The sequence below is a fragment of the Aegilops tauschii genome, chromosome 4 (genome assembly GCF_002575655.3).
Source record: "Aegilops tauschii subsp. strangulata cultivar AL8/78 chromosome 4, Aet v6.0, whole genome shotgun sequence".
NCBI classification, from domain to species: Eukaryota; Viridiplantae; Streptophyta; class Magnoliopsida; order Poales; family Poaceae; genus Aegilops; species Aegilops tauschii.
In genome coordinates this window covers 334446621-334471611 of record NC_053038.3, presented here as the reverse complement: position 1 = coordinate 334471611, position 24991 = coordinate 334446621, and the positions used below count along the sequence as shown (strand labels likewise).

Here is a 24991-nt window from a genome sequence, read left to right as displayed (position 1 = left end):
AGTTAAGTCCTCGACAGTGGCTATGAAGTGGGTGGTGGGTGGGACGTAAAATTCGCTGCTCTCATCCCCTAGTCCGAGTTGGGCATAGTTCGGATGTTGCTCCTCTGTAATGACGAGGGATCGCATCAAGTCCAGAGCCTCGCTTAAAGGCGAGGTTTGGCCAGGGAGAAGAGAGTCTGTGGAGTACGGCGGGAAGGAGACTCCTTGGCCGAGCTCACACGATGCGGATTCCGAGGGTTCAGAGCCAGTGTCCGGAGAAGAGTCCGACTTCATGATGGTTGCCAGCGACACTACTTCCTCCGGCTCTCCTGTAGTGGGCTTAGTGGCTGTAGATAGTCCGGCGGGCTCAGGAATCCCATCTTCGGACCTGGCGATGCACTCCGGATCTAAGGCCAGAGCGGAGGTTGGGGTCGTGAACCCTTGGAAGATCAAGTCTCCTCGGATATCAGTGACATAATCCAGATTTCCAAAACTAATTTGGTGACTTGGGGCGTAGCTGCCGATCTGCTCTATATGGCCAAGCGAGTTGGCCCGCAGTGCGAAGCCGCCGAATACGAAGATCTGGCCGGGGAGAAAAATCTCCCCCAGGGCGGTGTTGTTGTAGATGACTGATGGAGCCATCGAACCTTCTGATGACGACACAGCGGAACTCTCAATGAAAGCACCAATGTCGGTGTCAAAACCGGCGGATCTCGGGTAGGGGGTCCCGAACTGTGCGTCTAAGGTCGATGGTAACAGGAGACGAGGGACACGATGTTTACCCAGGTTCAGGCCCTCTTGATGGAGGTAATACCCTACTTCCTACTTGATTGATCTTGATGAATATGAGGATTACAAGAGTTGATCTACCACGAGATCGTAATGGCTAAACCCTAGATGTCTAGCCTGTATGATTGTGATTGCCTCTACGGACTAAACCCTCCGGTTTATATAGAGGCCGGAGGGGCCTAGGGTTGTACAGAGTCGGTTTACAGAGGAAGGAAACTTCATATCCGAACGCCAAGCTTGCCTTCCATGCAAAGGAGAGCCCCATCCAGACACGGGAGGAAGTCTTCTGTCTTGTATCTTCATGGCCCATTAGTCCGGCCCACGTCACATAGCCCGGACATCGAGGACCCCTTAATCCAGGACTCCCTTAGGGTGGCCGCCCCCCCCCCATGGTAGTCCAAATTGGACTAGGGGAGGGGGTGGCGCCCCCTTTCCCTCTCCTTCCTTTTCCCCTCCAGTAAGAAAGGAAAGGGGGTGAATCCTACTAGGAGTGGAGTCCTAGTAGGACTCCCCCCCATGGCGCGCCCCTCCTGGCCGGCTGCCTCCTCCTCCCCTCCTTTATATACGTGGGCAGGGGGCACCCATAGCACATCAATTGTTCTCTTAGCCGTGTGCGGCGCCCCCCTCCACAGTTTACTCCTCCGATCATAGCGTCGTAGTGCTTAGGCGAAGCCCTGCGCGGATCACATCACCATCACCGTCACCATGCCGTCGTGCTGACGGAACTCTCCCTTGACCCTCTGCTGGATCAAGAGTTCGAGGGACGTCATTAAGCTGAACGTGTGCTGAACTTGGAGGTGTCGTACGTTTGGTACTAGATCGGTTGGATCGTGAAGATGTTCGACTACATCAACCGTGTTAACCTAACACTTCCGCTTTCGGTCTACGAGGGTACGTGGACACACTTTCCCCCTCTCGTTGCTATGTATATCCTAGATAGATCTTGTGTGAGCGTAGGAATTTTTTTGAAATTGCATGCTGCGTTCCCCAACAGGTTTTTCCCTTGAAGAGGAAAGGGTGATGCAGCAAAGTAGCGTAAGTATTTCCCTCAGTTTTGAGAACCAAGGTATCAATCCAGTAGGAGACAATGCAATAAGCCACCGAATACCTGCACAAACAAACACCAACTTGCAACCAACGCGGCAAAGGGGTTGTCAATCCCTTCACGGTTATTCGCAAAGTGAGATCTGATAGAGATGGATAAATGGTGAAGTAATATTTTTGGTATTTTTAGTTTATGGAACGGAAAGTAAAGATTGTAAAATAAGGAAACGGTGACGGAAATTGGCAAGTTGACGGGAAACTAATATGATGTAAAATAGACCCGGGGGCCATAGGTTTCACTAGAGGCTTCTCTCAAGATAGAAATTATTACGATGGGTGAACAAATTACTGCCGAGCAATTGATAGAAAAGCGCAAAGTTATGACGATATCTAAGGCAATGATCATGAATATAGGCATCATGTCCATGTCAAGTAGACCGAAACGATTCTGCATCTACTACTATTACTCCACACATCGACCGCTATCCAGCATGCATCTAGAGTATTAAGTTCGTAAAGAACGGAGTAACGCATTAAGCAAGATGACATGATGTAGAGGAATTAACTCAAGCAATATGATGAAAACCCCATCTCTCTATCCTCGATGGAAACAATACAATGCGTAACTTGCTGCCCCTGCTGTCACTAGGAAAGGACACCGCAAGATTGAAACCAAAGCTAAGCACTTCTCCCATTGCAAGAAAAACCTATCTAGTTGGCCAAACCAAAACAATAGTTCGAAGAGACTTGCAAAGATATCGAATCATGCATATAAGAATCCAGAGGAGATTCAAATAATATTCATAGATAAGCTGATCATAAATCCACAATTCATCGGATCTCGGCAAACACACCGCAAAAGAGTATTACATCGAATAGATCTCCAAGAACATCGAGGAGAACTTTGTATTGAGAATCAAAGAGAGAGAAGAAGCCATCTAGCTACTAGCTATGGACCTATAGGTCTGAAGTAAACTACTCACGCTTCATCGGAGAGGCAATTGTGTTGATGTAGAAGCCCTCCGTGATCGAATCCCCCTCCGGCAGGATGCCGGAAAATGCCCCAAGATAGGATCTCACGAGTACCGAAGGTTGCGGCGGTGGGAAAGTGGTTTCATGGCTCCCCTGGATGTTTTTAGGGTATAAGAGTATATATAGGAGGAAGATCTAGGTCAGGGGTCTACGAGGGACCCACAAGGTCGGGGGGCGCACCCTACCCCCTAGGCGCGCCCTCCACCCTTGTGGCCACCTCGTTGCTCTTCTGACTTGCACTCCAAGTCTCCTGGGTGTCTTCTGGTCCAAGAAAAATCATCGCGAAAGTTTTATTCCGTTTGGACTCCGTTTGGTATTCCTTTTCTGTGAAATTCTAAAACAAGGAAAAAACAAAAACTGGCACTGGGCTCTCTGTTAATAGGTTAGTCCCAAAAATCATATAAAATAGCATATTAATTCATATAAAACATCCAAAACAGATAATATAATAGCATGGAACAATAAAAAATTATAGATACGTTGGAGATGTACCACTTGTTAGGTTGAAACTTTTTCACATAAGCATCGCAACCCCAAACTTTAAGAAACGCCAGCTTAGGTTTCTTGCCAAACCATAATTCATACGGTGTCGTCTCAACGGATTTAGATGGTGCCCTATTTAAAGTGAATGTAGTTGTCTCTAATGCATAACCCCAAAACGATAGTGGTAAATCGGTAAGAGACATCATAGATCGCACCATATCTAATAAAGTACGGTTACGACGTTCGGACACACCATTATGCCGTGGTGTTCCAGGTGGCGTGAGTTGTGAAACTATTCCATATTGTTTTAAATGAAGGCCAAACTCATAACTCAAATATTCGCCTCCGCGATCAGATCGCAGAAACTTTATTTTCTTGTTACGATGATTCTCCACTTCACTTTGAATTTTTTTGAACTTTTCAAATGTTTCAGACTTGTGTTTCATTAAGTAGATATACCCATATCTGCTCAAATCATCAGTGAAGGTCAGAAAATAACAATAACTGCCGCGAGCCTCAACACTCATCGGACCGCATACATCGGTATGTATTATTTCCAATAAGCCAGTAGCTCACTTCATTGTTCCAGAGAACGGAGTTTTAGTCATCTTGCCCATGATGCATGGTTCGCAAGCATCAAATGATTCATAATCAAGTGATTCCAAAAGTCCATCCGCATGGAGTTTCTTCATGTGCTTTACACCAATATGACCTAAATGGCAGTGCCACAAATATGTTGCACTATCATTATCAACTTTGCATCTTTTGGCATCAATATTATGAATATGTGTATCACCACGGTCGAGATTCAGTAAACCATTTATATTGAGTGTATGACCATAGAAGGTTTCATTCATGTAAATAGAAGAACAACTATTCTTTGACTTAAATGAATAACCGTATTGCAATAAACATGATCCAATCATATTCATGCTCAATGCAAACACCAAATAACATTTATTTTAGGTTCAACACTAATCCCGAAGGTAAAGGTAGTGTGCTATGGTGATCTTATCAACCTTGGAATCACTTCCAACACACATCATCACCTCGCCCTTAACTAGTCTCTGTTTATTTTGCAACTCCTGTTTCGAGTTACTACTCTTAGCAATTGAACCAGTATCAAATACCGAGGGGTTGCTATAAACACTAGTAAAGTACACATCAATAACATGTATATCAAATATACCTTTGTTCACTTTGCCATCCTTCTTATCCGCCAAGTATCTAGGCAATTCCACTTCCAGTGACCATTTCCTTTGAAGTAGAAGCACTCAGTTTCAGGCTTGGGTCTAGCTTTCGGCTTCTTCATGGGAGTGGCAACTTTCTTGCCATTCTTTTTGAAGTTTCCCTTTCTTTCCCTTGCCCTTTTTCTTGAAACTAGTGGTCTTATTAAGCATCAACACTTGATGCTATTTATTGATTTCTACATTCGCTAATTTCAGCATCGCGAAGAGCTTGGGAATCAATCCCTTGCATATTATAGTTCACCACGAAGTTCTAGTAACTTGGTGATAGTGACTAGAGAACTCTCTCAATCACTATCTTATCTAGAAGATTAACTCCCACTTGATTCAAGCGATTGTAGTACCCAGACATTCTGAGCACATGCTCACTAGCTGAGCTATTCTCCTCCATCTTGTAGGCAAAGTACTTGTCAGAGGTCTCATGCCTCTCGACACGGGCATGAGTCTGAAATACCAATTTCAGTTCTTGGAACATCTCATATGCTCCATGGCGTTCAAATATTTTTGAAGTCCTGGTTCTAAGCCGTAAAGCATGGTGCACTAAACTATCAAGTAGTCATCATATCGAGCTTGCAAAACGTTCATAACGTGTGCATCTGCTCCCGCAATAGGTTCGTCACCTAGTGGTGCATCAAGGACATAATTCTTCTGTGCAGCAATGAGGATAATCCTCAGATCATGGACCCAGTCCGCATTATTGCTACTATCATCTTTCAACTTAGTTTTCTCTAGGTACATATCAAAAATAAAATAGGAGACCTATTCGCGAGCTATTGATCTACAACATAGATATGCAAATACTATCAGGACTAAGTTCATGATAAATTAAGTTCAATTAATCATCTAAATGATCACGTGATCCATATCAACTAAACCATGTCCGGTCATCATGTGAGATGGAGTAGTCTTCAATGGTGAATATCTCTATGTTGATCATATCTACTATATGATTCACATTCGACCTTTCGGTCTCCAGTGTTCCGAGGCCATGTCTGTACATGCTAGGCTTGTCAAGTTTAACCCATGCAAAAATGTCTTGCACCCGTTGTATGTGAACGTAGAGCCTATCACACCCGATCATCACGTGGTGTCTTAGCACGACGAACTGTCGCAATGGTGCATACTCAGGGAGAACATTTATACCTTGAAATTTTTGTAAGGGATCATCTTATAATGCTACCGTCGTACTAAGTAAAATAAGATGCATAAAAGATAAACATCACATGCAATGAAAATATGTGACATGATATGGCCATCATCATCTTGTGCCTTTGATCTCCATCTCCAAAGCACCGTCATGATTTCCATTGTCACCGGCTTGACACCTTGATCTCCATCGTAGCATCGTTGTCGTCTCGCCAACTATTGCTTCTACAACTATCGCTAACGCATAGTGATAAAGTAAAACAATTACATGGCGTTTGTATTTCATACAATAAAGCAACAACCATAAGGCTCCTACCAGTTGTCGATAACTTCTACAAAACATGATCATCTCATACAATAATGTATATCACATCATGTATTGACCATATCACATCACAACATGCCCTGCAAAAACAAGTTAGAAGTCCTCTACTTTGTTTTTGCAAGTTTTACGTGGCTGCTACGGGCTTCTAGTAAGAACCGTTCTTACCTACGCATCAAAACCACAATGGTGATTTATCAAGTTTGTTGTTTTAACCTTCAACAAGGACCGGCCGCAGTCAAATTCGATTCAACTAAAGTTGGAGAAACAGACACCCGCCAGCCACCTTTATGCAAAACTAGTTGCATGTGTGTCGGTGGAACCGATCTCATGAACGTGGTCATGTAAGGTTGGTCCAGGCCGCTTCATCCAACAATACTGCCAAATCAAAATAAGACATTGGTGGTAAGCAGTTTGATGATCACCGCCCACAACTCTTTGTGTTCTACTCATGCATATCATCTACGCATAAACCTCGCTCTGATACCACTGTTGGCGAATGTAGCATGCAATTTCAAAACAAAATCCTACGCTCACACAAGATCTATCTAGGAGAAGCATAGCAATGAGAGGGGGAGTGTGTCCATGTACCCTCATAGACCGAAAGCGGAAGCGTTTAACAACGCGGTTGATGTAGTCGAACTTCCTCTCGTTCCGACCGATCAAGCACTGAACGTACGGCACCTACAAGTTCTGCACACGCTCAGCTCGATGACGTCCCTTGAACTCTTGATCTAGCAAAGTGTCAAGGGAGAGTTTCATCAGCACGACCGTGTGGTGACGGTGATGGTGAAGTGATCCGCGCAGGGCTTCGCCTAAGCACTACGTGAATATGACCGGAGGCGTAAACTGTGGAGGGGGGCGCCGCACACGGCTAACAACTGTTGATGTGTGTCCTAGCGGTGCCCCCCCCCATATATATAGGTTGGAGGGGAGAAGAGGCAGCCAAGGGGGCGCCTCCCAATTCGGCCTCCCCCCTTCCATATTCATCCGGAGGGGAAAGGAAGGAGGAGGGGGGAGAGAAGGAAGGGGGAGGAGGAATTGCTCCCCTTCCTTTCTCTCATCCCCTCTTTCCTTCCCCCTTATTTTGGCCAACATGGGGCGCACTAGCCCCCTAGGGGCTGGTCTGTCCCCTTATGCATCGGGTCCAATGAAAATCTTTTGTGACAATACTGGTGCAATTGCCTTGGCAAAGGAATCCAGATTTCACAAGAGAACCAAGCACATCAAGAAACTCTTCAATTCCATCCGCGACCAAGTCAAGGAGGGAGACATAGAGATTTGCAAGATACATACGGATCTGAATGTTGTAGACCCGTTGACTAAGCCTCTCTCACGAGCAAAACATGATCAACACCAAGACTCCATGGGTGTTAGAATCATTACTGTGTAATCTAGATTATTGACTCTAGTGCAAGTGGGAGACTGAAGGAAATATGCCCTAGAGGCAATAATAAGGTTGTTATTTATATTTCCTTATATCATGATAAATGTTTATTATTCATGCTAGAAGTGTATTAACCGGAAACTTAGTACATGTGTGAATACATAGACAAACAGAGTGTCACTAGTATGCCTCTACTTGACTAGCTCGTTGAATCAAAGATGGTTAAGTTTCCTGGCCATAGACATGAGTTGTCATTTGATTAACGGGATCACATCATTAGAGAATGATGTGATTGACTTGACCCATTCCGTTAGCTTAGCATTCGATCGTTTAGTATATTTCTATTGCTTTCTTCATGACTTATACATGTTCCTATGACTATGAGATTATGCAACTCCCGAATGCCGGAGGAACACTTTGTGTGCTACCAAACGTCACAACGTAACTGGGTGATTATAAAGGTGCTCTCCAGGTGTCTCTGATGGTACTTGTTGAGTTGGCATAGATCGAGATTAGGATTTGTCACTCCGATTGTCGGAGAGGTATCTCTGGGCCCTCTCGATAATGCACATCACTATAAGCCTTGCAAGCAATGCAACTAATGAGTTAGTTGCGGGATGATGTATTACGGAATGAGTAAAGAGACTTGTTGGTAACGATATTGAACTAGGTATTGAGATACCGACGATCGAATCTCGGGCAAGTAACATACCGATGACAAAGGGAAAACGTATGTTGTTATGCGGTTTGACCGATAAAGATGTTCGTAGAATATGTAGGAGCCAATATGAGCATCCAGGTTCCGCTATTGGTTATTGACCGGAAACGTGTCTCGGTCATGTCTACATAGTTCTCGAACCCATAGGGTCCGCACGCTTAACGTTCGGTGACGATCGATATTATGAGTTTATGTGTTTTGATGTACCGAAGGTAGTTCGGAGTCCCAGATATGATCACGGACATGACGAGGAGTCTCGAAATGGTCGAGACATAAAGATCAATATATTGGATGACTATGTTTGGACTTCGGAAGGGTTCCGGGCAAGTTCGGACAAATACCGGAGTACAGGGGGGTTACCTGAACCCCCCGGGGAGTGTAATGGGCCTATTGGGCCTTAGTGGAGAAGAGGAGGGGCGGCCAAGGCAGGCCGCGCGCCCCCTCCCCCTCTAGTCCGAATTGGACAAGGAGGGGGGCGGCGCCCCCCTTTCCTTCCCCCTCTCTCCTCCTTCCCTCTCTCCTACTCCTACTCTTGGAAGGGTTGGAGCCCTACTCCCGGTGGGAGTAGGACTCCCCTTGGGGCGCGCCTAGGAGGGCCGGCCCCTCCCCATCCTCCACTCCTTTATATACGGGGGAGGGGGCACCCCATAGACACACAAGTTGATCAGTTGATCTTTTAGCCGTGTGCGGTGCCCCCCTCCACCATAATCCACCTCGGTCATATCGTAGCGGTGCTTAGGCGAAGCCCTGTGTCGGTAGCATCATCATCACCATCATCACGTCGTCGTGCTGACGGAACTCTCCCTCGAAGCTCTGCCGGATCGTGAATTCGAGGGACGTCATCGAGCTGAACATGTGCTGAACTCGGAGGTTGCCGTGCGTTCGGTACTTGGATCGGTCGGATCATGAAGACGTACGACTACATCAACCGCGTTGTTCTAACGCTTCCGCTTTCAGTCTAGGAGGGTACGTGGACAACACTCTCCCCTCTCGTTGCTATGCATCACCATGATCTTGCGTGTGCGTAGGATTTTTTTTGAAATTACTACGTTCCCCAACAGTGGCATCCGAGCCAGGTTTATGCGTAGATGTTATATGCACGAGTAGAACACAAGTGAGTTGTGGGCGATACAAGTCATACTGCTTACCAGCATGTTATACTTTGATTCGGCGGTATTGTTGGATGAAGCGGCCCGGACTTTCATTACGCGTACGCTTACGCGAGACTGGTTCTACCGACGTGCTTCGCACACAGGTGGCTGGCAGGTGTCAGTTTCTCCAACTTTAGTTGAATCGAGTGTGGCTACGCCTGGTCCTTGTGAAGGTTAAAACAACACATACTTGACGAAATATCGTTGTGGTTTTGATGTGTAGGTAAGAACGGTTCTTGCTCAGCCCGTAGCAGCCACGTAAAACTTGCAACAACAAAGTAGAGGACGTCTAACTTGTTTTTGCAGGGCATGCTGTGATGTGATATGGTCAAGACATGATGCTAAATTTTATTGTATGAGATGATCATGTCTTGTAACAGAGTTATCGGCAACTGGCAGGAGCCATATGGTTGTCGCTTTATTGTATGAAATGCAATCGCCATGTAATTGCTTTACTTTATCACTAAGCGGTAGCAATAGTTGTAGAAGCAATAGTTGGCGAGACGACAACGATGCTACGATGGAGTTCAAGGTGTCGCGCCGGTGACGATGGTGATCATGACGGTGCTTTGGAGATGGAGATCAAAGGCAAAAGATGATGATGGCCATATCATATCACTTATATTGATTGCATGTGATGTTTATCTTTTATGCATCTTATTTTGCTTAGATCGACGGTAGCATTATAAGATGATCACTCACTAATTTCAAGGTATAAGTGTTCTCCCTGAGTATGCACCGTTGCGAAAGTTCGTCGTGCCGAGACACCACGTGATGATCGGGTGTGATAAGCTCTACGTTCACATACAACGGGTGCAAGCCAGTTTTGCACACGCAGAATACTCGGGTTAAACTTGACGAGCCTAGCATATGCAGATATGGCCTCGGAACACTGAGACCGAAAGGTCGAGCGTGAATCATATAGTAGATATGATCAACATAGTGATGTTCACCATTGAAAACTACTCCATCTCACGTGATGATCGGACATGGTTTAGTTGATATGGATCACGTGATCACTTAGATGATTAGAGGGATGTCTGTCTAAGTGGGAGTTCTTAAGTAATATGATTAATTGAACTTGAATTTATCATGAACTTAGTACCTGATAGTATTTTGCATGTCTATGTTGTTGTAGATAGATGGCCCGTGATGTTGTTCCGTTGAATTTTAATGCGTTCCTTGAAAAAGCAAAGTTCAAAGATGATGGTAGCAATTACACGGACTGGGTCTGTAACTTGAGGATTATCCTCATTGCCGCACAGAAGAATTACGTCCTGGAAGCACCGCTAGGTGCCAAACCCGCTGCAGGAGAAATGCCAGATGTTATGAACGTCTGGCAGAGCAAAGCTGATGACTACTCGATAGTTCAGTATGCCATGCTTTACGGCTTAGAACCGGGACTTCAACGATGTTTTGAACGTCATGGAGCATATGAGATGTTCCAGGAGTTGAAGTTAATATTTCAAGCAAATGCCCGGATTGAGAGATATGAAGTCTCCAATAAGTTCTACAGCTGCAAGATGGAGGAGAATAGTTCTGTCAGTGAGCATATACTCAAAATGTCTGGGTATAACAATCACTTGATTCAACTGGGAGTTAATCTTCCGGATGATAGTGTCATTGACAGAATTCTTCAATCACTGCCACCAAGATACAAGAGCTTCGTGATGAACTATAATATGCAAGGGATGGATAAGACAATTCCCGAGCTCTTCGTGATGCTAAAGGTTGCGGAGGTAGAAATCAAGAAGGAGCATCAAGTGTTGATGGTCAACAAGACCACCAGTTTCAAGAAAAAGGGTAAAGGGAAGAAAGGGAACTTCAAGAAGAACGGCAAACAAGTTGTTGCTCAAGTGAAGAAGCCCAAGTCTGGACCTAAGCCTGAGACTGAGTGCTTCTACTACAAAGGGACTGGTCACTGCAAGCGGAACTGCCTCAAGTATTTGGCGGATAAGAAGGATGGCAAGGTGAACAAAGGTATATGTGATATACATGTTATTGATGTGTACCTTACTAATGCTCGCAGTAGTGCCTGGGTATTTGATACTGGTTCTGTTGCTAATATTTGCAACTCGAAACAGGGACTACGGATTAATCAAAGATTGGCTAAGGACGAGGTGACGATGCGCGTGGGAAATGGTTCCAAAGTCGATGTGATCGCGGTCGGCACGCTACCTCTACATCTACCTTCGGGATTAGTTTTAGACCTGAATAATTGTTATTTGGTGCCAGCGTTAAGCATGAACATTATATCTGGATCTTGTTTGATGCGAGACAGTTATTCATTTAAATCAGAGAATAATGGTTGTTCTATTTATATGAGTAATATCTTTTATGGTCATGCACCCTTGAAGAGTGGTCTATTATTTTTGAATCTCGATAGTAGTGATACACATATTCATAATATTGAAGCCAAAAGCGCAGAGTTGATAATGATAGTGCAACTTATTTGTGGCACTGCCGTTTAGGTCATATTGGTGTAAAGTGCATGAAGAAACTCCATTCTGATGGACTTTTGGAATCACTTGATTATGAATCACTTGGTACTTGCGGACCATGCCTCATGGGCAAGATGACTAAAACACCGTTCTCCGGAACAATGGAGCGAGGAACAGATTTGTTGGAAATCATACATACTGATGTATGTGGTCCGATGAATGTTGAGGCTCGCGGCGGGTATCGTTATTTTTTCACCTTCACAGATGATTGGAGCAGATATGGGTATATCTACTTGATGAAACATAAGTCTGAAACATTTGAAAAGTTCAAAGAATTTCAGAGTGAAGTGGAAAATCATCGTAACAAGAAAATAAAGTTTTTACAATCTGATCGTGGAGGAGAATATTTGAGTTACGAGTTTGGTCTTCATTCGAAACAATGCGGAATAGTTTCGCAACTCACGCCACCTGGAACACCACAGCGTAATGGTGTGTCCGAACGTCGTAATCGTACTTTACTAGATATGGTGCGATCTATGATGTCTCTTACTAATTTACCGCTATCGTTTTTGGGTTATGCTTTAGAGACGGCTGCATTCACATTAAATAGGGCACCATCTAAATCAGTTGAGACGACGCCTTATGAATTGTGGTTTGGCAAGAAACCAAAGTTGTTGTTTCTTAAAGTTTGGGGCTGCGATGCTTATGTGAAAAAGCTTCAACCTGATAAGCTTGAACCCAAATTGGAGAAATGTGTCTTCATAGGATACCCAAAGGAGACTGTTGGGTACACCTTCTATCACAGATCCGAAGGCAAGACATTCGTTGCTAAGAATGGATCCTTTCTAGAGAAGGAGTTTCTCTCGAAAGAAGTGAATGGGAGGAAAGTAGAACTTGATGAGGTAACTGTACCTGCTCCCTTATTGGAAAGTAGTCCATCATAGAAATATGTTCCTGTGACTCCTACACCAATTAGTGAGGAAGCTAATGATGATGATCATGTAACTTCAGATCAAATTACTACCGAACCTCGTAGGTCAACCAGAGTAAGATCCGCACCAGAGTGGTACGGTAATCCTATTTTAGAGGTCATGTTACTTGACCATGACGAACCTACGAACTATGAGGAAGCGATGATGAGCCCAGATTCCGCGAAATGGCTTGAGGCCATGAAATCTGAGATGGGATCCATGTATGAGAACAAAGTGTGGGCTTTGGTTGACTTGCCCGATGATCGTCAAGCCATCGAGAATAAATGGATCTTCAAGAAGAAGACTGACGTTGACGATAATGTTACTGTCTACAAAGCTCGACTTGTTGCGAAAGGTTTTCGACAAGTTCAAGGAGTTGACTACGATGAGACCTTCTCACCCGTAGTGATGCTTAAGTCCGTCCGAATCATGTTAGCAATTGCCGTATTTTATGATTATGAAATTTGACAAATGGATGTAAAGACTGCATTCCTGAATGGATTTCTGGAAGAAGAGTTGTATATGATGCAACCTGAAGGTTTTATCGATCCAAAGGATGCTAACAAAGTGTGCAAGCTCCAGCGATCCATCTATGGACTGGTGCAAGCATCTCGGAGTTGGAATAAACGTTTTGATACCGTGATCAAAGCATATGGTTTTATACAGACTTTTGGAGAAGCCTGTATTTACAAGAAAGTGAGTGGGAGCTCTGTAGCATTTCTAATATTATATGTGGATGACATATTGTTGATTGGAAATGATATAGAATTTCTGGATAGCATAAAAGGATACTTGAATAAGAGTTTTTCAATGAAAGACCTCGGTGAAGCTGCTTATATATTGGGCATCAAGATCTATAGAGATAGATCAAGACGCTTAATTGGACTTTCACAAAGCACATACCTAGATAATGTTTTGAAGAAGTTCAAAATGGATCAAGCAAAGAAAGGGTTCTTGCCTGTGTTACAAGGTGTGAAGTTGAGTTAGACTCAATGCCCGACCACTGCAGAAGATAGAGAGAAAATGAAAGATGTTACCTATGCTTCAGCCATAGGCTCTATCATGTATGCAATGCTGTGTACCAGACCTGATGTGTGCCTTGCTATTAGCTTAGCAGGGAGGTACCAAAGTAATCCAGGAGTGGATCACTGGACAGTGATCAAGAACATCCTAAAATACCTAAAAAGGACTAAGGATGTGTTTCTCATTTATGGAGGTGACAAAGAGCTCGTTGTAAATGGTTACGTCGATGCAAGCTTTGACACTGATCCGGATGACTCTAAGTCACAAACCGGATATGTATTTATATTGAACGGTGGAGCTGTCAGTTGGTGCAGTTCTAAGCAAAGCGTCGTGGCGGGATCTACGTGTGAAGCGGAGTACATAGCTGCTTCGGAAGCAGCAAATGAAGTAGTCTGGATGAAGGAGTTCATATCTGATCTAGGTGTCATACCTAGTGCATCGGGTCCAATGAAAATCTTTTATGACAATACTGGTGCAATTGCCTTGGCAAAGGAATCCAGATTTCACAAGAGAACCAAGCACATCAAGAGACGCTTCAATTCCATCTGCGACCAAGTCAAGGAGGGATACATAGAGATTTGCAAGATACATACGGATCTGAATGTTGCAGACCCGTTGACTAAGCCTCTCTCACGAGCAAAACATGACCAGCACCAAGACTCCATGGGTGTTAGAATCATTACTGTGTAATCTAGATTATTGACTCTAGTGCAAGTGGGAGACTGAAGGAAATATGCCCTAGAGGCAATAATAAAGTTGTTAACTTATATCATGATAAATATTTATTATTCATGCTAGAATTGTATTAACCGGAAACTTAATACATGTGTGGATCAGTTAATACATGTGTGGATCAGTAGGACTCCCCTTGGGGCGCGCCTAGGAGGGCCGGCCCTCCCCCTCCTCCATTCCTTTATACACGGGGGAGGGGGCACCCCATAGACACACAAGTTGATCAGTTGATCATTTAGCCGTGTGCGGTGCCCCCCTCCACCATAATCCGCCTCGGTCATATCATAGCGGTGCTTAGGCGAAGCCCTGCGTCGGTAGCATCATCATCACCGTGATCACGTCGTCGTGCTGAAGGAACTCTCCCTCAAAGCTCTGCTGGATCGTGAATTTGAGGGACGTCATCGAGCTGAATGTGTGCTGAACTCGGAGGTGCCGTGCGTTCGGTACTTGGATCGGTCGGATCGTGAAGACATACGACTACATCAACCGCATTGTTCTAACGCTTCCGCTTTCGGTCTACGAGGGTACGTGGACAACACTCTCCCCTCTCGTTGCTATGCATCACCATGATCTTGCGTGTGCGTAGGATTTTTTTTGAAATTACTACGTTCCCCAACAAACGGATGGGTCTTGTCCATCACATCATTCTCCTAATGATGTGATCTCGTTCATCAAATGACAACACATGTCTATGGTTAGGAACTTAATCATCTTTGATTAACGAGCTAGTCTAGTAGAGGCTTACTAGGGGTACTGTGTTTTGTCTATGTATCCACACATGTATTAAGTTTCCGGTTAATACAATTCTAGCATGAATAATAAACATTTATCATGATATAAGTTAACAACTTTATTATTGCCTCTAGGGTATATTTCCTTCAGTCTCCCACTTGCACTAGAGTCAATAATCTAGATTACACAGTAATGATTCTAACACCCATGAAGTCTTGGTGTTGATCATGTTTTGCTCGTGGAAGAGGCTTAGTCAACGGGTCTGCAACATTCAGGTCCTGAGCGCCGCTCTCCACGCATGGCTGGCACACCCATCCCTCACCGTTTCACCCAACTGAAGTGAAGAAGTTGCGGCGGTTTACCGAAGAAAAGATACATTTAGTAGTAGTAGTTAACTTATGTTTGTATGTAAGTTTAGATTACCTATGATGTGGGTGTGAGGCTACCTATGAACATGAACTACCTATATTGCATATATGCGTGAACCATTTATGTCTTGGCAATTGACAACATTTATGTTTTGGCAATTGGCAACCATGAGTGAACTATCATTGTTTGAACAACTATCACTGTTTTAACAACTATTTAGTTTTAACAATTTGTCTATGTCTTTGTCTGAATTTTGGCAACATGTCAGTTTGAACAACTATCATTGTATGAACATGAACTACCTATATATTTTAAAGAACCCTAATATCTAGGGCACATCAGCTCGGGGGAGGGGGATGAACTTCAGCGAATGATTCCTTGGCTCATGAAGGAGGGGAGCTCCTATATGGTGCAACACGCGCACCCCTCGCAGTCCCCGCCCGCCCATTTTAGGCCGGCTAATGAGCGGCGGGGGGCCCCTATTTTCTTGTTTTTTTTCATCTTTTTTCTTTTTATAAAATAATTCCGGATTTCAAAAAAATTCAAATTTCAAAAAAATTATGGAGCCAAAAAATGTCCCTGAATTCGAATAAAGTTCACGAATTTGAACAAAAGTTCGTGAATTTGGATATTGATGAACAATTTTATTATATGAACAAATTTTGACTTTGAAGAACATTTTTCGAACTAGATGAACAAATTCTCAATTCAAGAACATTTTCTAGAAAAATCCGATGAATTTTTTGAAAAATGGATGAACAATTTTCGAATTTGATGAATATGTTAAAAAAATTAGGATAAACAAATTTTGAATACGATGAACATTTTTCATTTTTTGAATTTGATGCTCATATTCTCAATTCAAGAACCCTTTTTTGAAAATTGAGTAAACTTTTTGAAAATTGAATGAACATTTTTTTGATTTGATGAACATTGTTTAAAATTATGGTGAACAAATTTTGAATATGATGAACAAATTTTGAATTCATGAACATTTTTTTAATTCAGTGAACAAAAAAATGTTCAAGATTTTAGAAAAATGTTCAGAAAAACGAAAAAAATAAAAACAAAGAAGAAGAAACGGACATGAAGGAGAAATCAAAAATAGGAAAAGAAAAGAAACTAAAAAAACGAAATGAAAAAGCAAAACACATAAAAACAATTGAAAAATGAGAAAAAAAACCTGGGAAAAAATAAGAATACCATCCCATTGAAATAAGAATACCCTTTGCAAAAGTAAAAACAGAAAAATAAGAATGTCATTCTATATTGGAAAGATGGTATTCTTATTTATATTTTTTAAGGGGATGGGAAACATAAAAACATAAAAGCAAAATCGCAGCCACCTACGCGCCATATAGGAACCGCCATGAAGGAGCCCTTCAGAGAACATTCAAGTCGCTCGCTCTGTTGAGTAACCTCCAGCGATTCGTTCAGTGTGGCACTACCCATCGTTCCCAAAAGTCAACTTTTTATTATTAAAACAATCTTAGCAACAGAAGAAAACACCCAAAATGTAATGATCTCATTTATTTAAAAAATGTCATTCTACTTTATAAGAGCTTCCATATCTTCAATTTATAAATTTACAATAAGTATGATAAAAAAATTCGCGTGATCTACAAAATGGAAATGCCATGATAAACGTTTAAAACTAACATCCTCTACATAAAAACTGTTTCATATGGATAAGCCCCAAAATTAGATTCTATATATTCATTTTATTAAAAAACAAAAGAAATTCACACAACATGAATTGCGATGGTCAATAAAAAATTGTCATGCCATTAATTATAAAATGCCATCCTCTTAATATTAACAATGTCATCCCATTAAAATAGGAATACCATCTTTGCAAAAATAAACATGCAATCCCCCTAAAAAATAAAATGCTATCCCATAAATAAATAAATATGCCATCCTCTTATGGTAATAAAAAATGCCATCCTCTTTAAATTTAGTAATTAAAAATGCCATTATCTTAAAATTTAGTAACTAAAAACTGCACACACATGAATTTCCAGGGCCAATAAAAATTACCATGACATTAATAATAAAAATGTCATTCTCTTAATAATAAAATGCCATCCTATTAAGGAAAAAATGTCAGACTCGAAAAGTTAAAAATGTCACCCTCTTAAATAAAAAAATTGCCGCCCTCTCAGTAATAAAAATGCCATCCTCTTAGTAATTAAAATCAGGATTTTCGGGAAATAAATTTGGCCAAATTTTCAAAATAAAAAAATCAAATTAAAACACAAAACAACTTCAAAGATATATATAGCGGCTTAAACTCAAGATTTCAGAACCCCCTCCGTCAGTCCACTGGCTATCGTGCCCGCCACCTTAGCAAAATGTTGGGAGTTCAAACCTCCGTCGTGCACATTGTTCATCTTATTTTTGGAAAATAAAAAGAGAGTGTACATGGTGTTGGCCAAGATCCGTGCAACGGCAGGGAAGACATTCGCCGGGATTATCACCGACTGATAACATTTTCGTTTTTAAAAACACCTTTTTTAACATGCGATGTATATATATATATATATATATATATATATATATATATATATATATATATATATATATATATATATATATATAAAAAATCAAATGCTACATATTAACAAATTCAGTTTTGATAAGTCTCAGTTGACCGAGATTTCGTATTCCTTTGATTTTGCACGGAGATTCATGCAAAAAAGTTCTTTTTAGTTTTTCTTTTTTCTTCTTATATGCTATATTGCTTGAATGAGACCTAGCCACACCCTAACAAATTTGCAAAACAGTACAGAAATGTCGCATGAAATACAAAATCTGGTTCGGAAAACAATTATATTTTTAAACAAGTGGAAGCAGTGGTAAAATTGAGCAAAGTGATTCGTGAGCTGAGCCGCTGCTGCCTCCCGTCCTCTCCTCTCTCCCACGCCGCTCCTTCTCAAAGGCGGGAGGAAAAGAGGGCACGGCGAGAGAGATAAACCCCCGAATCCCCAAAATCAGAGCGCAGGGGTAATAAAACCGAAGCGGCAGATACAATAAGCCGCCGCCACCACGCCACCGCCGCTGCAGAAAAAGCCGAGCAGTCGCACGGGGGAATCGCCTCGCCTGTGGCCGCGGTGGGTTGGTGGGTGCCGTCGCCTCCTATTCTCAACCCCACTCTCCAATCTCCATTACCACGCCTCGCCTGGATGCCCTCTCGCTTCTCCCCCACTCCACGCGCCGATCCGCCAGCCAAGAAACCACGAGGCGATCCAGTTGAGGAGGAGGAGGAGGCGAGGTATCCGCGCTGACTCTGCCGCAAGCTGCCCCCTTTTATCGCTCCTAGCCACCAGCCCTGGCCACGCTGCCGCTGGACGACGCCATCGCCCACCTGCACGCCGTCTTGGGGTGGTCGACCAGCAACCGTGGCCGGCCCGGCGCCAGGAAGCGGTGGCAACGCACTCGGCGGAGCGCGATGCTATGGGCAGCGCGCCTGTCCGGCTTCCTCTCCGCCGCCATGCTCATGGTGGTCTTGTCGCCGTCGCTGCAGTCCTTCCCGCCCGCCGAGGCCATCCGGTCGTCGCAGTTCGACAGCCACGTCCGCTTCCCCGGCCAGATCGCCGGGGGCGCGAGGGGCCTCCCCTTCCGCCGCGCGCCGTCCTTCCGCAATGCCGCTGACTGCGGCAACGCCACCGGCAATGTCTGCGACCCCTCGCTCGTCCACATCGCGATTACTCTGGACGAGGGCTACCTGAGGGGCTCGGTCGCCGCGGTCCATTCCGTGGTCCAGCACGCCATGTGCCCGGAGAGCGTCTTCTTCCACTTCCTCGTCTCCGACCCGAGCCTGGGCGACCTCGTCCGCGCCGTCTTCCCGCAGCTCCGGTTCAAAGTCTACTACTTCGACCCCGCGCGCGTCCGGGGGCTCATCTCGTCGTCGGTGCGGCAGGCGCTGGAGGAGCCGCTCAACTACGCCCGCAACTACCTCGCCGACCTCCTGGAGCCCTGCGTGCGCCGCGTCATCTACCTGGACTCCGACCTCGTGCTCGTCGACGACGTGGCCAAGCTCTGGCGCACCGACCTCGGCGGCCGCACCGTGGGCGCGCCGGAGTACTGCCACGCCAACTTCACCAAGTACTTCACCGACCGGTTCTGGTCGGAGGAGCAGTTCGCCGGGACGTTCGAGGGCAGGCGGCCGTGCTACTTCAACACCGGCGTGATGGTGCTCGACCTGGCGCGGTGGCGGCGCGCGGGCTACACCCGGCGCATCGAGCGGTGGATGGAGATACAGAAGTCGCCGCCTGGGCGCATCTACGAGCTGGGGTCGCTGCCGCCGTTCCTGCTGGTGTTCGCGGGGCAGGTGGCGGCGATCGAGCACCGGTGGAACCAGCACGGCCTGGGCGGCGACAACATCCTGGGCAGCTGCCGCGACCTCCACCCGGGGCCGGTGAGCCTGCTGCATTGGTCGGGGTCCGGCAAGCCGTGGGCGCGGCTGGGCGGCGGGCGGCCGTGCCCGCTGGACGCGCTCTGGGCGCCCTTCGACCTGTACGGCCCGGCCGCCGTGGAGCCGTCCCGGTAACCAACCGCCCGCAAACAGACTACTACTACTACAAAGATTCTTTTCCTTCTTTCGCCGACCCGTATAAATCCTGAGCTCTAATTCTTGGTCACCGTTACATGTTCAAAAACCTATATATTTTTTCTCCTTCTTCTCCTCCTTCCCGTTCTCTTTTAATTTCTTCTTCTGTTGAATTAAATGTTTTGTGCCACTCCTAGATTGTTCGTGTTGGTAGCGGTCTGTTGTCCCACATATTTTTGATCCTTTGTTTGGTGCTACAAAAAAGGTCATCTGTATCATACTCTACACTCTACAGAGCTGCAGCCTCATCATCCCATCATGGTGATGATATAATAAATAAATAAAAGCAGAGGGAGGGAGGGAGAGAAACAGACTTTGCAAGCATTTGTTGTTCGTCTTCCCCTTAAATGGCAATATCTCCCTCACTCTCTGCTGTTTGGTGGCTTGGTCTGTTGTATTGGTGCTCTGCAGGCAAACGGTGGCAATCAATCAATTCAATTCGCACATCCATCCCCCTGAAGGGTCAGCCGGTCCAATGCAACACCTGCACAAGCCTTAACGCTGCTGGCAGAAGAGTGTCCTACCACTCCTACTCCATGGACCGGTTCCTTGGGGGGACGGATCATGTCGAAATCGCTGGCAGACATGAGTAACTTGGAATCCTCCCTTTGTGGCTCGTGCACTACGGCGGCTGACACCAACAACCATTTTGAGCTTAAGCACTCGCCATCTGCCGATAGATTCATCATCAGTTAATTATAGGGAGAGCGTTTCCGTTAAGCTCCCGACCCGACGACTGAAAGATGATGGATGGGGAAGGGAGATGGGCGGGCGGTGCGGGGAGGACGTGGAGGCCCTGGGTTGCAGCGACCAACACGGGACTTGTGAGCTACCGCCCGTCTCTCTCCTTTTCGAGGGCTCGCCACTTGCTGGGCTCGCCGCTTTATTCTTTCTTTTGCAAATCATTATTGTGCTCTTCCTCTCCGTTGATCAAACATTTTCTTCTCTTTTCTTTTGTCCCGTGCCCTTCATCAGCACCTCACCCCTGGTATATAGAGGCCTGCTAAAAGGTCTCCTCATCATCTCACTTTCCTTGCCAGCTCCCACTAAGCATCTACTCGTATCTATTTGTCGACCTCCTGCCCGATACGTGCGTCCAACCATATGTCATTGCTGAATATTGTAGAAGGAACATTTGGTGTCATTTGTTCCTTGGAATCAATCGTATCGTACCCGAGTCTTCACTCGCCGTCGTCCCAGTCACCCGACCCGACGGAAGGGGAGGTGGTGAAGGGCACGCCCCCGTTCGGTGCCCGCCACACGCGTCGGTTTCTGCCCTCGCCAGCCGCGCTCCGGTGTGATATGCGTGACGCTGACGGTCTAACCGACGCCCATTTCCACCTTTTCACGTGTTGGTTTCTTTTCTTGCTGTGCCATCTAGGGTTCAGAAATCTACTTACTGATGATGCGTCGTTCCTTGTGGTTCGTTCCGCGGTATAAATTCTTCTCCGGGCTCCGTTTCCGAAAGGTACTACAGTGTGTTCTTTTTAGATAGTAAGATAACAAGGTACAGTGTTGATCATTCGTAAAGCCAACGCTAAGCTAATCACTCCTATCTGATTGCATTTCTGTTTGTATGCTAGAGTTCTGGTGCACCTAACGTCCTCTTAGCCGCCTTCTTTTTTTGCGAGGACCCAACAGACAACATTTTTGTTTCGTTTTGATTTGAACAGCTGCTAACGTTGGATTCAGTCGTGACACTGAAGCACGTACGGACAGCGCACATAGATTGGCCGAGTAAAAACGAGGGCGTATTTTCTGGTTGGCATGCCTGCAGGTGCTTGGCTTTTCTACAGATCGGGCTAGCGGCGCCGAACATAGTTTTGGTTGTGTTTTGTTGCCAAAAGCCATGAATGATACCTTTCTTGCCGTCGCTCCGGCAGTTCCTTGTCTCGGGACGGCAGAAGAAGGCTAGCTAAGCTAGAGAGACAAAATGTTGGTGCCTTTCTGGAACCCTTGATATATGCTGCCTCTGCCTGCCCTTGAAGTGCCGTATCGCAATACTCTATTAGGAGCAGTCGACCGATGGAGACACGTACGGGGTGGTCCTCGATCGCCATGGCCATGGGATCGATGGATATGCACTTGCAGGAGGCGCCGGGTTCTGGTGGGCTGGCCTACCGGCCGGCGGTTGGCGTGTCAGCGTCGGCCGAGCACGACCGACCGCCTCCGCCAACGCGCGAGGAGAAAAGCTAATCCCCAAATGTGATCGGCAAGCCCACGCCTACCGGCCTTGTACGTGACATGCCAATCCAATGTAGGAGTACTCGTGTTATCTTGGAAATGTTGGGTCTAAAGGGAAGCGGCTTGGATTGGTGCGCGCGCACGCACGCACAGGTGGTAGGTGCGGTGCGGCCGCCGTGTTGGGTGGAGACACGGCCTTGTTCGGGCTCGGGAGAGGACCATGATGAGAAGGAGGAGGCCGTGCTGAAAACCGAAACGAGACGGAGACCGGTGTGGTGTTTTCTTCTGGAGTATGCTTTAAGATCTTTGCTTAATGAACAGTGACGTGGTTTTTGGGCGTGTCTAATGGCTGAGAAAGACGGCGTATGGACCCAGAAATGTATAGGCCCCCTTCCCCGCCCTTGGCCTTGGCCTTGGGGTTGGTTGTTGTTGACCTCTTTTTTGGGTTGCCCAGGAGCCAGGAGCAAGGGATGCTAAGATGTGGGGATAAGATCACGCACGTTCTGCCCTTTGCATTTCATCTTTTCCAAAAAAGAGAATCATCTTGCATTTCCCCGGAAGCAAGCCAGCCTCTCATAGTCTCATTCGCACAGCCTGGCGCCTGGCGGAGAGGAGGGGCTTCAACTTCTCGGTGCAACCATTGTTTAAGCTTCGTCATCACCATCCCAATTGACAAGTGTGTTACCAGTACTATATGTCATATGGACGAGAGCTAGGAGGGACAATCACTCTGTGTCCCTGTCCAGTGACATCTCACAACTCTGCTAAAATGGTAAAATACGTACATCTGTTGAAGTGTACGTGTAAACCAGGACAAAAGAATCTGAACTGCTATAAGGTGGGTGACGAGGAGTATATGTTGAGGGCAGTTTCCCCGTGTGTTCAACTGAAGAAACACACTGGAAGGGCTCTATTATGAGATTCGACTGTATGCAGGGCTCGTCGTCCGCTCCTTTGCTGCACAATCCGTTCACTTCTTCTGTTGGGCACCCGGCAACGTTAGCACATCATCACCACTTAAAGTCAAGTATCTTGGGTGCAATAACGCTGCTGGTACATACTAGTGTACAGCTCCAATCATATATTCTCGCCCTCTGGGGTTGGGGCCCCGTTGTGCGATCCACATGAGCACCCCTCTGCCGTCCATCAACCGTGCATTCCTTTTCTGCAAAAGATTAGAGATGGAATCCCCGATCATCGGTGACGCAGTAGTACATTTAGGCCTATCAGAAAGATCTAGCAGACCATATCTCTCTCTCTCTCTCTCTCTCTCATGCCTGGTACGTTTGCCATTTTCTGGTCACCCAAAATGTGATTGAGAGAACTCAGGGAAGGAAAATATGATGCATAGACAGTCATACATGGTACCATCATACCCCTACCTATCAGGATTTGCCCCACAGATACGAAGCGAGCATATGCCATGGACCAGCCAAGAAGCGTAGAGAGATAGACATGACAAGCTAGGAGGCCCTTGCCGCTACATGATCGATCAGCACTGCGCGTATGCAGATAAGATTAAGCATCATTCAGTTCGGTGCCTCTCTCTCTCTCTCTGCAAGAGAACATGATGACAAAGCCTGTATGTCTTGCAACGTGGCAAGTGCCTTCTTCTCCATCTGACAAGCATACATGGGTAGTACGTATCGTTGAGCATTTTTATACGGTGTATATACTAGTACAAGTACGAGTGTAGGAGTAAAAGAAAGGGCCGTGCTGTACTGCCGTGTGGCCGGGTCGTCTCTAGAGCGTTGGGAAGGGGGCTCCAAGTCACTTGCGATGGCAGGAGTACAGGCTGGGACTGTGAGCCAGCTTAACAAAGCCTGGCTCGTGCGTTCACCTTGCACTGCCTCTGCACATGCAAGGTGGTCGGTCGGTCTTGGTAGTTGTAGTGGTAACTACCACACGCTTAAATTAGCTATCAGTTCGTCTAGTAGTACTTTGGAGCCAAACATCAGCCATTGTGGAATGCCGTATAATTCCGACGAAATTTCTGGGCCTAGACGGCGCAACAGTCTCTCGGTCTCAAGGGGCCCTTTGGTGTGTGGGATTGTAGGCTAAATTAGCTAGCGTACGTGGCTACGCAGGGGACCATCTTCATACGAGCCTGCTGTACGCCTTAGCCGAAATGGTTAGCATTCCGCGAGACATGCATGTACGTACATAGTAGAACTAGAGGATGAGGAGACAGGATACGCGTTGGATCACGTATGTCTCGAGAGCAGATGCATCATTAATACCTGGGGCTGGGGCTCGAACGTGGCATCTGCCAGGGCCCGGGTCGTTACTAGAGTCCATCCACTCGTCGTCTCCTCCGTATGGACGTTGACATCGATCGGAGTCCTGCAGTGCAGGCTGAGTGCATGCTTCGGCTAGATGGCGATCTGAAAACTAATTTGGTTGGTGTCCTTTTCTGCTTGATCATTGATCATTCACGCTCAAAAGAAACCAAGACGACGATGCATGATGTCACTAGGCCTTTGTGCAAACTATGATGCTGATCAGGGAGGCTCAGGGCGCAGACGACCATCCACCTACTTCATTTGTCGCAATTAACCAAGGTGTTCCCGTGTCACTATATGTATAGTTACAAACAAACAGTTGCGACATTCATGGCACGACTCACCCT

General features: G+C 45.7%; 1 protein-coding gene across 1 annotated transcript; it reads left to right on the top strand.

Moving 5' to 3' along the window:
• The first annotated feature begins 18327 nt into the window (after positions 1-18327).
• Positions 18328-20502, top strand: LOC109778191 (probable galacturonosyltransferase-like 7). Its single transcript, XM_020336743.4, has one exon. It carries the CDS (start codon positions 19018-19020, stop codon positions 20116-20118), a length of 1101 nt encoding a protein of 366 aa, XP_020192332.1. The 5' UTR covers positions 18328-19017; the 3' UTR covers positions 20119-20502.
• The last annotated feature ends 4489 nt before the right edge of the window (positions 20503-24991 follow it).